Raw genomic sequence first — 15,170 nt, 5'->3', positions numbered from 1 at the left:
ACATGTCTAATTTCCTTTTTCCGTAAGGAAAAAGTATGATTCGTATGTACGCAATTAATCAGTAAACGTGTCTTATTCCGTAAGGAAAAAGTTTGTTTAGTATGTACGCAATTAATCAATTACGAAAGTCAGGGTAGTGAGACTGCTAACCTTCCGGTAGACTTTATTTTGCCTAACGCTATAGTATGGCCTACGGGTTATGACTATGTCTGCGAGAGGTGATCGCTCTCCTTCATTGTTGTGAAGAGTTCTACTTCTGTTTTTGTTACGCCTAACCCTGTAATGTTGCCTTCAGGCCCTAAAACCGTGTCTGTAGAGGTTATTGCCCTTTCTCTTATACTATTTCGATTCGTAACTTAGAATCGAAAGTGCTTGCTTTAGAGAGCCATAGTGAAGTGGCTAAGTGCAGTGACAGTGCCCCTGGTGTAGTGGAGGGTGCGTCAGATCGGCCTTGGAACGCCTCTAGGTCTAGACCTCTGTCGAACTCCCAGAACCAGGGATGAGGGCATGTCGAAAGCCGAAGGAGGGTTACAGGGAACCCCACCGATCTGGCGTGCCCTTCGGCAGTTTTACTGATGAAAACTCCCCCAGACTGCCCAAAGTGCGTGCACATGCACGAATCCTGAAGGATTGCTTCTCGTCCTCCGAGGCGTCCTCCCCGCACAAGGGTTGGAGCTCTCGGAAGGACTCGCGCCCTCTAAGAAGCTTTTATAGAAGAAAGGACCGCTTCACGTCCCCTCTCCCTTCGTTATGTGTTTCAGTGAGAAGTAAGAAGGCGAAAGTTGCCTGATCACGTGTACGTCTTTCCACCAAGAAATATGAAAAAGAAGGCAGTTTCTCTCGCTTGTTTTGACGCCTGTCAGGAGCGTGACGCTTTTCTGCATGCTTATTTGGACGATCGCTTGAACACGGACGCTCCGGATGTGGACGCACGCACCAGTGGAAGAACGGACGCCGAGCGTCCTCGCCAGTGGCCGCCGAGCGCGCACCAGGACGCCGAGCGTCCTCGCCAGTGGACGCTGAGCGCGCACCAGAACGTTTCTGTTGAACTCTTCAAGCTCTTGTTTAAGATTTGAGCCTCAAGAAAGTGAACAGAACTTCGTCTTCGAAACCCAGCAAGACCTCGGGTTTCGTGAATTCAAGAGGTCTCTGTCAATATTATATTGCTTTTCGCAAAGGTTGGATGGGAGTTAAGGAAAGCTCAAGGGAAGATCTCGTTTCTCTACCTCAGTCAAGACTTTGAGATAAGACAGTTACGGGTTATGTAAAGGCTCGACGTCCTGAACGTCAGGATTTTCGGCAACGTTCAGTAGGATTCTTGCAAAGGCACTCATCAAAAGGACGCTCTTCAGGAAAGCGCAAGACAGGACTTCCTTTGCCATACTGCCAATAAATTAAAGCTTTTTAGACCATCTGAAAGGGTTTTTCAGATGATAGATTTTGTTAGTTTCTAGTCGAGACTTCCATGCCGATTGAACATCGTCGTTCTACCTACCGTAAGCCCAGTCTCTTAACAGGATTCTTGTCCCTTCCTTGTTTGAGACGGGAATCGAAAAATAAAAGGCTCGACTTCCTGGATTACGTTTTGTCAATTCAGTGACTTTCCCCCATTGACAATATACTATCGTTTTGTCAAGTAAGTGGGTCTCCCCTCATTGACAAAATATCTCTCTGTACCGTTAATGGGTTAGTTCTCATTGACAAACATCTCATTAACTTGATATTGCGTAAGCGAATAAGGACAAGGTTCGGAAGAGCTCTCATTCCTCATTCGCAGACTCGTACAAGAAATAGACTTGTAGACTACGTCAATGAACGCTTATGTCCAGTATCTTAAGAAGCTTGAGCTGTCTGCTTCGATTCTCTAAGTTTTGTTCATGAAACCTGCCTGTCAGATATGTATGTAGCTGTATTTCCGAATTCAGCTATATATATGTCTGCCAGGTAAGTATGAAAAAACTTTATTGTGATATATCATTTTTTGCCTTGCGTTATTTTACTACTGGTTGGTTCAAGTCATATACGCTTGCTGTAGTTACCGCTTCGGAGGGCAACCGAGAGCTCTATTGGCTATTATTTTAAGGACATTTAATCGTTACTCCCTGCAGCCTTCCGGGAGTTTCCGATTTATCTTTTACCGATGTATGGTAGTGTTCTGACGACACAAACGCATCTATATATTTAGCGTTGTCGGTTGCGCTTAAATATACCAGTTTCAGAGTCTTTCTGCTCAATAAATAACGGACCGATCTCTTCGTAGAATAGGGTAGCTGGCAACCCAGACATAAAGTTAGAGACGACGTTCGTAAGCTGCTGGCGGCTGCTGTCACGCTGTGTCTGACTCTGTCCTCCAGTCCATCCGAGCCAGTAACAGATCGTGCGCTGTCATGCGCGGTAGGTTACGTCTCTCTCTCCTGCGGGATTGACTGACTAACCTATCTCTGTGCTAGCGGTTGCGTCTCTCCTGCGGGATTGACTGACTAACTGTTTATCTGTCCTACAATCACGGACTTTAGCCTACGATTGAGGGGATTTCTTACGTGAATGAATAAACGTTGCATTCGTTTTGCTTTACTATGTTCAACAGAGTTATCTCTTAATCCTTTCGGTTCTCGTTACCGCACGGTATAGAACTACGAGTCTACCGCAACATTGCACTTTTATATGCTCTCCTGCTTAGGCAACCACAGCCTTATTAGGAAGTAAGCATACTCTGGGAGGGAATGGATGAGCTTGCTGGGGACCATTTCCTTCTTGAAGAAGTTTGTTTCCCCGAATAGACTGCAATGCAGACCACAGTTTTTTACTACCGGGAAACTGAAATATTATTCAAGATCTAGGAATGATTCTGTACATCTCTCAGTGCGGCTATCACCTGAAGTGATAGAAAGAAGGTGCCGGACATCTGGGTAGGGTTTCAGATGTCCTGGATCTTAATCTGAAAGAAGTAAAAGCGATTCGGTAGTCCCTCCAGTCCTCGAAACGAGTTTTTGGGAACCAGTGGTCCAGATCAACTCTGATATTCCACAGCTCTCTCATATCTTAAGAAGTATCTTCTCTCGGTCCCTGTTCGAGTTTACGAGAAAGAGCCTATTATAACAACAGGTGTAGAATGTAACGATCATCTAGAGGTTCGTTACAGGATTGCAAAAGTCTGTACGAATCGTCTCGATCGACGGCAGCAACGATAGATTACTAACATGCTAGGTATTTTAATTAAGTGGTGTTCTTTTTATGGTTGTCTGAGAGGGTTATTTCCTCTTCAGTATGTGAAGTGTAATGTGTTACGTTAGCTTTGTGTGTGGTTCAGGTGGTCTAACTTATCCTAGCATGAATGCCCCTGGTAAGAGAGGGCTAGGGTTTCCTGTCAACAAATTGGTCCCGTCCATTGTCAGACCCTTGTTGTTAGCTTTCTCAACAAACAGGTCACATCCTAGTTGAGAGCTACTAAGGTTTAGCAGGCTAAGAGGCAGGACCTACGAAGTCAGCTACCTTAGCAGGTAAGGAACTTAATAAATAATTTTAAAAATTAGTTGATTTTTGAATTATGACGATGTTGCTGTCTGTGACCCACCTCCAAATGTGTCAATCAGCTATATATATACCTGCCAGGTAAGTGTCATGCATAAAAATGATATTGTTATGATACAATAAAGTTTTATGCATACTTACCTGGCAGGTATATATAATTAAATTCCCACCCTCCTCCCCTCAGGAGACAGGTTTCAGAGAAAATCTGAGGAAAACGGGAATAGTTCCAAGTACCAGCGCCACGGGAACGTGGGGGAGATCACCTGAACTACCAGTGGTCTAGCGGTTGCCGAGAGTTTTGAAAATTCTGCCAGTGCGAACAGACAACAGAGAATGTTGTTTGACAGAGTTGCATCTGTCAAACAACAAAGACCTTCACGATCATTGAGGTCTGTGGAATCTCGATTCTAGCTCACCATCTACTTTTTGTCTTGCCTGTTTTCTCGGAGTCAGACACTCGTGCGAGATCAGGCGACATATAGTAGCCCTGAGTTTCTTATTGACGAAGTCGATTGCGGACGACGTTGGGTTGCGTTGATACACCCCCCCCAAGGTTTGCTTAGATTGAATCGCCCAGGCAGTCCAGACACTCATCCTTCAGCTAAGAATAGTGCCTTTTGGTCTTCAGGGTACAGCCTTGCTGTCCTTGATTCGTCTGACTGGTCAACTGGTCGTTCACCTGACTTTAGTACAGACTGTGCATTTCCGGATCGAAGCTTTCAATATGGAACTTAGACGTAGTCTGAAGTTCTTGATGTCAAAGCATTCGAACCTCTCCTGCCTGTTAACTTCTTGCATGTGATCAGGAAGGCCTTCTTCTAACCACCCTAGATACGACAAAGAGGGTTAGTGAGATTTTAAGCCATCGTCACAAGTTTTGGCTTTAGAGAACACAAGGCGGTGTGCTCTCTAAGCCTTTCGTTATGGCCTAAGAATGGAAACCCTTTTTGTCCTTGGGCCAGGATCTTGGAAGCAAGGATGGCACAAGTTAGTGGGCAGGAGCCAGAGAGAGTCCTGTGCCCTGTCAGGTCTCTCAAGTTTTATCTACTTAAAATCAAGAAAGTCGAAGTCAGTCGGGCAATCTGCAGTGTTCCGAAAAAGACCAGACTTGCCCATATCGAAGTACACCCTGGTTTTAGGGTTAAGGAGTTCTTTCAAAAAATGCTCCTTCATTGTGTTTGCACAAAGATTTGAAATCTTTTTATCTGAATGCTCACGAGGTGAGGGCGCGGCCTCGGAAGCATTTCAACAGAGCATGGCACTCAGCAACATCCTGAGTACCAATGTTTTAGCGAAGCAACTCTGGGTTCACTTCACACTCCCTGCGAGATGTAAGATGGCATATGAGATCTGCTGCTCGCTAGGGCCATACGTGTCTGCAGACACAATCTTGGGGGCAAGAAGTACCACTCATCCTATCCTGTAGAAAATGGTTAGGAAGAGCTCTTAATTTAGTTGTGGAGTCGCTGACAACGGCGACTTCTTAACTCTGAAGCCTTAGTTAACACACATTAACTTTGGCTAGGTTGGTCAGGTGGTGATATATATAATTATATATATATATTTATTTTACTTCTTAGCCCTCATGGTATGGTCAATATGGTCTAGTCACATTGTGGTCACGCCCCCGTTGACAGATCATCTGGAGTGCACCAGCTTTATAGGTCTCTACCTCGCTGGCAACTCTAGTAAAGCAGAAGCAGACTTGGGTGACAGTAATCACGAAGTCGGCTATGCTAACAGGTGGAACCAAGATGTAAATCATCTGCATGCATTTGTGTCCCAAAATCCTTCTATTCTGTCCCTTCCCACCTCCAACGGTGGGGTTCAACTATATATATATATCTGACAGGTAAGTTCATGAGCAAAATGATATTGTTATGATACAATAAAGTTTGTTCATACTTAACTGGCAGATATATATATATTCAAGTACCCACCCACCTCCCCTCAGGGGACAGTGGAAATAAAAATTATGAATAGAAAATGGGAATGGTTCCTGATACCCGCCTCCCAGCGGCGGGAATGGGTACTAACCACCTGGCCGACCACTGCGTGTGTCGGAAGTTTTTAAAATTCTGTCGGACTTCAGAAAATACAGCTATATATATACCTGCCAGGTAAGTATGCATAAAACTTTATTGTATCATAACAATATCATTTTTAGTAGCGAAATCCTCGGGGGGATGGAGACCAGTACTGGACGGAAGTCAACTCAACTTATTTGTGGAGAAGACAAAATTTACGATGGAGACGACCGATTCAGTACTGGCAGCGGTACGTCCAGGGGACTGGATGGTTACCCTGGACCTTCAAGACGCATATTTTCATATCCCAATTCATGCAGGATCCAGGAAGTACCTGAGATTTGTGATCCAGAACAGGGTCTTTCAGTTCAAAGCCCTCTGCTTTGGACTGTGCACAGCCCCACAAGTTTTTACAAGAGTGATGGCGAGCGTGGCGAAGTGGCTACACATTCTAGGAATAAGAGTGTCTCTATACCTGGACGATTGACTCATAAGAGCCCAATCAAGAAAGCAATGTCTGGAGGACTTAGAAATGACGTTAACATTAACGAAAGAGTTAGGGTTGATGGTGAACTTAGAAAAGTCGAATATGACCCCCAGTCAGGAGCTAGTTTATTTGGGGATTCTGATCTCCTCAGTGACTTTTCGGGCTTTTCCGTCTCCCAACAGACAAGAGCAGTGCATCCGGAAAGTTCAAGCCTTTCTAGAGAAAGAACAATGTTCAGCACGAGAGTGGATGAGCTTACTGGGGACCCTCTCGTCCCTGGAACGGTTCGTTTCTCTAGGAAGGCTTCACATGAGACCCCTACAAATATTTTTGAACCAAGTCTGGCCAAGAAAATCGCAACCAGATTCCTTCCTGTTTCGAATTCCTCGCAAGATCAAAGAGGAATTGCGGTGGTGGCTAACTCCTGGGGAAGTTAGCGAAGGGAGCGTCTCTCCAGCAAAAGAACCCAGACCATGTATTGTTCTCAGACGCGTCGGACGCAGGCTGGGAGCGACTCTTGGACATCAAGAAGTTTCAGGTCGTTGGAGCAAGGAGGAAGCGGCTTGGCATATAAACAGGAAGGAACTGATGGCGATTTTCTTGGCTTTGAAAGAGTTCAACGCGGTGATTCGCAACAAGGTGGTGCAAGTCAACGCGGACAATACCACAGCTCTGGCGTACATCCGCAAACAAGGAGGGACACATTCAATCTCTCTTTGCAAGTTGGCGGAGGAGATCCTTCTTTGGGCAGAGAAGGAAAACGTAACCCTTCTCACCAGATTCATTCAAGGGGAGAAGAATGTGAGAGCGGACCTGTTGAGCAGGGAAGGTCAACTTCTATCAACAGAATGGACTCTTCATTTAGAAGTATGCCAGAGTCTGTGGAAATTATGGGGTCGCCCAGTGGTGGACTTGTTTGCGACAGCAATGACAAAGAGATTGACGACTTATTGCTCTCCAGTCCCAGACCGTCAAGCAGTCGCAGTAGACGCCTTTCTTCTAGATTGGACGGGGCTAGACGTCTACGCCTTTCCCCCGTTCAAGATATTAGGAAAGGTTTTGAAGAAATTCAGGGAGAGTCAAGGGACAAGAATGACTCTCATAGCTCCATACTGGCCAGCCCGAGATTGGTTCACAGAGGTACTGGAATGGACAATAGATGTACCAAGGACACTTCCAGCAAGAGTAGAATCTACTCAAACAGCCTCACTTCAACAGGTACCACAAGAACACCCTCGCTCTGGGTCTGACTGCGTTCAGACTATCGAAAGACTTGTCAGAGCGAGGGGGTTTTCTAGAGAGGCGGCCAGAGCGGTGGCCGGAGCTAGAAGAGCCTCTACTATTAAGGTGTACCAGGGGAAGTGGGAAATCTTTCGCAAGTGGTGCAAGAGTCGGAAGATTTCTTCATCCAGTACCTCTGTGACCCAAATTGCCGACTTCCTTTTATACTTAAAGAAGGAAATAAAATTGTCAACTCAGACGATTAAAGGGTATCGGAGTATGTTGGCCTCAGTATTTAGACATAGAGGTCTAGATATTACAAATAATCTAGATCTGAGAGACCTCATAAGGTCCTTTGGAACAAGGAAGGAGCTCCAATACAGAGCGCCTTCCTGGAATCTCGATGTGGTCCTGAAATTTTTAGGAACTAGTAAGTTCGAACCGATGGATCAAGCCTCGTTGAGAGATATCTCGAAAAAGACCATCTTTTTGGTGGCCTTGGCCACAGCTAAAAGGGTGAGTGAGCTGCAAGCAATTAGCAAACATATTGGCTGGAAACATGACAAAGCGGTTTGCTCATTTCAGGAGGGGTTCTTGGCCAAGAACGAGAATCCAGTTCATCCATGGCCAAGGTCTTTTGAAATTATGGGTCTTTCAGATTTAGTAGGACAGGAACAAGAGAGAGTTCTTTGTCCAGTAAGGGCATTGCGCTATTATATGGAGAAAACCAGTAAGATTAGAGGAACTTCAGAATCACTGTGGTGCTCTGTGAAGGATCCTAGCAGAGCAATGACCAAAAATGCTATTGCCTTTTTCCTTAGGGAACTAATTAAAGAATCTCATATGTTATGACAAGAAGAAAATTTCGGCATCCTTAAGGTTAAGGCGCACAAAGTGAGAGCAGTAGCTACTTCCTTGGCTTTTAAAAAGAATATGGCCCTCAAAGATATCATTGAAAACGACGTTTTGGAGGACTAATTCAGTGTTTGCAAAGTCATTACCTTAGAAACGTCAAAACAACGTTTGACAATTGTCAAACGTTGGGTCCATATGTATCCTCAGGAGCAGTATTGGGCAAAGGATTTTCCACCCCATAACTACTAACATGCTAGGTATTTTAATGAAGTGGTGTTGTTTTTATGGTTGTCTGAGAGGGTTATTTCCTCTTCAGTCTGTGAAGTGTAGTGTGTTAGGTTAGTTTTGTGTGTGGTTCAGGTGGTCTAACTTATCCTAGCATGAATGCCCGTGGTAAGAGAGGGCTAGGGTTTCCTGTCAACAAATTGGTCCCGTCCAGTTGTCAGACCCTTGTATTTAGCTTCATCAACTAATAGGTCACGTCCTAGTTGGAAGCTACTAAGGTTTAGCAGGCTAAGAGGCAGGAATGCTGAAGTCAGCTACCTTAGCAGGTAAGGAATCTAAGAGTATTTTGAATTTTAATTTTTAAAACTCTTACAATGTTGCTGTCTTTGACCCACCTCCAAATGTGTCAATCAGCTATATATATACCTGCCAGGTAAGTGTCATACATGAAAATGATGTTATTATGATATAACAAAGTTTCATGTATACTTACCTGGCAGGTATATATATAGCTATATTCTCTGTTCGCACTGGCAGAATTTTCAAAACTCGCGGCAACCGCTAGATCACTGGTAGTTCAGGTGATCGCCACCCCGCTCCCGTGGCGCTGGTGCTCGGAATCATTCCCATTTTCGTCAGATTTTTCTCTGAACCCTGTCTCCTGAGGGGAGGTGGGTGGGAATTTAATTATATATACCTGCCAGGTAAGTATACATGAAACTTTGTTATATCATAATAACATCATTTTCTCCATACTATGTTGCGTTTGTATCCTTTTACAGTAGTGCCGTCAGTGTACCTCACAATGTGTACTGTATGCATTACTTAAGGTTATTTATAGCATCCCTTCAGCCCCCAGCTGCAAACTCTTTCATTCCTTTTCCTGTATATCTGTTTATATTCTCTCCACCTTCTAACAATTTTTTCGTAGTTGTAACTGCGAGGTTGAAACTCTTGCTACTCCTGAATTGAAACCTTTCTACTCTCAATTTCATTTACAGTGCTGAATAACCTCTTAAGTCCCAGAGCTCAGCCTTTCCCCTAGTTTTATATTCCACTCCATTTACAGTGTTCCAGTTGACCTCAATGACGAGCAGCATGTGATTGATGTCCTGAAGTCTTGCATCGGCACAAAGTTCCTGGGCCAGTACGCAGACTTGGCCTGCTCCATCGCTCTGAAGGCAGTCCGATTGATTACCACAGAGAAGGAGGGGTACAAGGAAATTGACCTGAAGAAGTGGGCAAGAATCGAAAAGGTGGGAAATGCAGAGTATCAGAAAGTTCATCAACTGTAGTAGATATATATATACAGTATTTTTGATAATCCCAAGTGTGAATTATGCATGTGTGTGTGAAATAATTTAAGCATGATAGGATAATGAAGCATTATTACTGTGTGTGTGTGTGTGTGTGTGTAATTTAAAAATTAATTCTCTCTCTCTCTCTCTCTCTCTCTCTCTCTCGTCTCCTCTCTCCTCTCTCTCTCGTCTCCTCTCCTCTCTCTCTCCTCTCTCTCTCTCTCTCCTCTTCAGTATATGTATCCTTTAATGAAAAAATACAGTATTTCTTGAATCCACAATGTTGCTCTACTAAAAAAAAAAAAATTAATCAGAGAGACTTTTAGAGATACGATCCGTAGAAAAATTCGTGGATAAGTGAAAATTCCCATGTAAAATTAGAAGTTATGTTCCACAAAAATCTGCAACAAAACGTAGCATGAAAAAGTGAAGCTCCCAAAAGTGGGGGTTCACTGTCCTAGTGTTGTTTTGCTGTCTTGTCAGTTTACAGAATTTTTAACTTTCCAAAAGTAACTTTCCTTCACTGATTAACATGGTAGATACAATTTTATATCTACTATTTACTATATGGCTAAATATTGTAGTCTTGCAAATACAGTACAAGAATTAAGACTTCATGAATTTGACAAGGAATTGGCAATGTTTGTGATTAAAAGAGACACACACAAGGAGGCCCATTATTAAAAGTACTTGTAAATCCAATTGAGCAGTTTGTAATGACCCCATTCCAGAATTGCTCAATGCTGTATTTGCATGATCTACAGAGTATCCCATGCAAGTATTAAACTAATGATATCATGCTTGTGCACCTAACCATTTTGAATTTCCATTTGTCCTGACAGCGTTGCAGTACCTGAAAGGACATTCCTCTCAGTGATGCTTTTGCTACTTCCAGTAAATTGTGGCATTGCATTTCAACAAGGAGGTCTTAGGCAGCCGTACCTTTTGGAGTGAGGTAATGATTTGAGGAAATTATTGTGTTAGGTCATCCGTCTGCATTATTAAAGGGAACTTTGAATATTTTTGTTGTGTAGCAAGTTTTGATTCATGTAGAAATTTAACTTAAAATATTTTTTCTGTCAACTTGTACATTAGTCTGTATACATGAAAATTTATAACTGATGAATTTCAAAAAAACATGAAGATTTCCCCAAGTTGGTAGATATGGAGGAATGCCATGTTCTCCCAATGCTCAGGATTTGTTTTTCGTTTTCAAATTCAGCAGCTTTTTAGTCTTATTGTATGCACAGAGATGAAATTTACATGGGAAGTAATTCAACCATCACATTCCTTTCTTGATGCAATTTATTTAGTTTACAATGTACTATTTTGATTTTGTTGGCTTGCAAGAAATCTGGATTCCGAATCCAGTTCGAATAATAAATTGTTTCAATATCTACATTGGTCAGATGGTGTAGCATAGTATTATTTTATCATTAACAAATTCAAAGGATTGTACCTTCCTCTGGATAATTATCTCCAGGTCCGTGGTGGTACCATTGAAGAGTGTTGTGTACTGGATGGCATAATGGTGAATAAAGACATCACTCACCAGAAAATGAGGCGTAGGATCGAGAATCCGCGCATCGTCCTTCTCGACTGTGCCTTGGAGTTCAAGAAAGGAGAGTCACAGACAGATGTGGAAATTGTCGAGGAGATGGACTTTACTAAGGTGAGTTTTGTGAAGACAAACTGCATTCTTTGGATGTAGGAATTTGTTCAATTTTGTCCTTGTTTGGGATGTGTATGCTGTAAGTTTGTAACGAGCTTTGATGATGATTGTAATATAATAATTCTCATGTATTTCTCTCCATGAATATGATCGAGTTGTGCTATAAACCAGTATTGATGAATGAATGATTATGAAATTTAAGGCCAAAGGCCAAGTGCTTGAATATATGGGGTCGTTCTGTGTTGAAAATATTGAAACAATTGTCAGGAGTGGGTGGAAAGGTAGAGAATGTGAACACAGGTATAGTAAAAGAAATGTAAGAGGTTGCAGCTAGGTGCTGTGGGGACGCTGCAAAGAACCGTAAGTAATGCCTGTAGTGCACCACTTGAGGTGAACTTAGTGTACTACCCCTGACAGGTATTGACCATTATTGACATCTTTTCAGATGCTGGAAATGGAAGAAGAGAGCATCAAGTCCATGTGCGCAGACATCATCTCCTTCGAACCGGATGTTGTCATCACAGAAAGAGGCGTCTCTGACTTAGCACAGCACTACCTAGCCAAGGCTAACATCACGTGCATTCGCAGGGTGAAGAAATCTGATAACAACAGGATTGCTAGGGCATGTGGTGCCAAGATTGTTAATATTACCTCGGACCTGAAAGAGGAAGACATTGGTACTGAAGCCGGGCTCTTTGAGATTAGAAAGGTTAGAGTATAGTTCCTTAATCATTTTTCCTTTTTCGTTTCTTTTTTCCTAATACCCACTACTTTGTTTTTTAAAAATCACTTATCCCCCACATATCTTTAGGCTCAACAGGCATGCTAGTCACAAAGTACAAAGCAGCCAGTACCTATTAATGTACTAGGTGGAGGTCATTTTCTTGTTTTTTTTAATAACCTGTAATAAGATAAGCAAAAATCATATAAAGTGAAAACCCAAGTATATTACATATATACTGTATATTTTTATGAATGGGAAAATCATTTTTAATTTGAAATATCTCTAGTTCACTGCCTAGAAATCTGAATATTTTATTTGTTTTCATGGAATTATAACTTTTGAAGTGAAGGCGGTGACATGTCTGAAGATTTTTATTCCGTTTCACTTGCAGATTGGTGACGAATACTACACATTCATCACACAGTGCAAAAACCCCAAGGCCTGTACAATCCTCCTCCGTGGACCCAGCAAAGATTTCATCAATGAGGTTGAGAGGAACCTCCAAGATGCTCTGGGCGTGGCCAGAAATCTTGTTATGGAACCGAAGCTTGTTTATGGTGGTGGTGCTGTGGAGATGGCTCTCTCTCGCATCCTGCATGAGAAGTCCAAGTCAGTGTCGGGTGTCAAGCAGTGGCCCTACACAGCGCTGGCTCAGGCCTTGGAGGTAAAGTTTGGATTTGGGGATGCTGTCCACTGTTGAAAAATGAATGATACTTCTCTGAAGTTAATGATACGACTAGTTAAAGTAGTAAAGTTTTGGTTACAAAATAGTGCAAGAAAATTTGTTCTGTACATATTTTTCTGCTCTTTGTTAAAAGCTAGGAGTAATTTCGAGAGGAATGGGTTGTCACTATATAAAACTGGTTGGTTGGTTCCCTCCACTTTTTGTGAACAGAATAATTCTTTAGTGTTCAAATTACTATCTTTGATGCTTAAGTATGAATAGTGGAAGTCATGTTTCTGTTAGTATAAAGTAATTTTTTAAATTGTTTAATCTTTGATGATTTAGAGTAAATTTAAACTAATGGATAAGTAATAATGATTACTGAAGTGACTGCATTGTATTGCAGGTAATCCCTCGTATGCTAGCCCAGAACTGTGGTGGCAACGTTATCCGTCTGCTCACAAATTTGCGTGCCAAGCATGCCAGTGGGGAAATTTACTGGGGTGTAAATGGAGAAACTGGAGAGCTGGCAGACATGAGGACACTGAGGATATGGGATCCCCTCGCTGTGAAAATTCAGGTCTATAAGACTGCCGTGGAGGTATGTGTTCCTGTGACCACAGCTGCTATGCTTTACTTATGAACTGTTTAGTGTTAGAAATAAGTATGTGAAATAATTAGACAATTATTTTTCTTTGCATTTGTGGCTTACAAGGCCTCTTTCTCATATATTGCTACCATTTATTCATCTCCATCTTGCAGTACAAAAGCCAAGCAACTATTTTTCTTTTAATGTGAAAGGAATTTGAAAGGGGGTTCAATTATTTCCTAGCCATAAAAGAAAAACAAGTCTTGCCCTCATATTTTTGGAAATTTGTATTTTCCCATTTTCCTTTCCTCAATTATATAGCTTTCATTTTGACAGGTATAAATGTATACCATTTTTCTTTTAACAAGCTCATTTTTGCTAGCCTTGCATAGACTGAAAAATAAACTTCATTTAACAAAGAACAGGAGCTGATTTTGTAAGAGAGATGTAAGTTAAGGGGAAGAACTCAGAAAAGTTTTGACATTTCCTATATTCTTCTCATTACTCTATATTTACAGACTGCAGTTCTTCTCCTGAGGATCGATGACATCGTTTCTGGCTGTAAGAAAAAGGATCCTTCAAAGGAGGAGATGCCTGAATTGGGCCCCATGGATCAATAAATTATATTAAAAAGATTTGATTACTTGAGATGTTGAAATATATGCAGAGGGGCTTGTCAAGTCGTAAAAGGGTACAAGACTTCTGTGAATGCGACACATATGGCCCGGAGGGTGTTCTTGTTGCAATACCAAATCTTTTGTAAAGACAATTTTATAATATTTCAGTTATATTACATTCTAAAGTATGTGAATCTGACTTGTAGCTCATTCATCAACTAGTCTTCTGGTTTTCTGTGGATATTGGGAACATACAATTGTTTATTCTATTTTACAAGTTGCACAAGAGGCCAAAATTTTAGGTTATGTAAATCAGAACTCTGTATCATTCTTATTTGTTAAAGAAATTCGTGTCACTAGACCTGTGTTGTTTTCCTTATATTCGGATGAAATATCATTACTAATTGCAACATGCCTTTGGTATCTTTCATCTGGTTGTGAAGATAAATTCTATAGTCTTTCAGGAGTTATCTGTTTTCAAGGCCATTTATGCAAGTTTTCTCTCTAGATTGCAGTTTTTTGTATGTCAGATATTTAATTTACTATACAATGCTTTTGGAGCTAAAGGTGCTTTATATAATAAAATATTTCTTGTTTAACTTCTTTTGAAATCACATATCCTTTGGTGTTTGTGGTGACAGTCTTTGGTGTGTCAGTAATGTTGTGATAATCTTTTTTTTTAAATATTTTTTAATAAAAACAGTAGACATAATAACAGCCAAACAAAAATGAGGAAAAAATTTATGTTGCAGAAAAGTCTGTAGCCCATATTAGCAACAGATTAACATAGAAAAATTTAATGGAGATATTTCCAAGGGAAGTTGTTAAGCATACAAAATATGAGATCTGTTTTATTCTATTTGATGCATAACTTTCCCAGCTGCTAGACTTTCAACAGATGATTGGTTTGAAGTTCTGTCAACCTCTTCTAACAATTGTTTCAAAGTGTTACTGTGAGATTTTCCTCCTGTTACATTTCGAAGTTAGCTTGCAACCAGGAACCTAAATTTTTTATAAATAGAGTGAAATAGATAAATAAATTTAGTATATGTATCCTTAGTTTTACACACTTTTTCTGCTTGGAGTAAAAAAAATGATGTGAGTGCTCTAGAGACAATGATAATCTATATTTTTTTGTCAAAAATGCATTCCAAACAGGTAATGGAGGTCTTAACAATATAACTATAACCCAACAGTACCACAAAAACTAGACTGCCTAAATAAATATCATTGATCCAGACCAAAAAAAAAAAAGGTGCA

General features: G+C 41.4%; 1 protein-coding gene across 1 annotated transcript in view; it reads left to right on the top strand.

The window, feature by feature from the left end:
- Positions 1-14,509, top strand: part of LOC135214286 (T-complex protein 1 subunit gamma-like) — a 31,374-nt gene extending 16,865 nt beyond the window's left edge. The window contains exons 5-10 of the mRNA XM_064248415.1: positions 9,416-9,602; positions 11,128-11,316; positions 11,762-12,025; positions 12,432-12,704; positions 13,111-13,305; positions 13,812-14,509. Of these exons, the coding sequence (XP_064104485.1) occupies positions 9,416-9,602; positions 11,128-11,316; positions 11,762-12,025; positions 12,432-12,704; positions 13,111-13,305; positions 13,812-13,913 (1,210 nt within the window). The 3' untranslated portion in view covers positions 13,914-14,509. The remainder of the gene's footprint in view (positions 1-9,415; positions 9,603-11,127; positions 11,317-11,761; positions 12,026-12,431; positions 12,705-13,110; positions 13,306-13,811) is intronic.
- Positions 14,510-15,170: the final 661 nt, after the last annotated feature.

Source organism: Macrobrachium nipponense, chromosome 45, assembly GCF_015104395.2.
Source record: "Macrobrachium nipponense isolate FS-2020 chromosome 45, ASM1510439v2, whole genome shotgun sequence".
NCBI classification, from domain to species: Eukaryota; Metazoa; Arthropoda; class Malacostraca; order Decapoda; family Palaemonidae; genus Macrobrachium; species Macrobrachium nipponense.
Note: the sequence above shows the minus strand (reverse complement) of the source record. Positions and strands in the feature narration are given on the sequence as shown.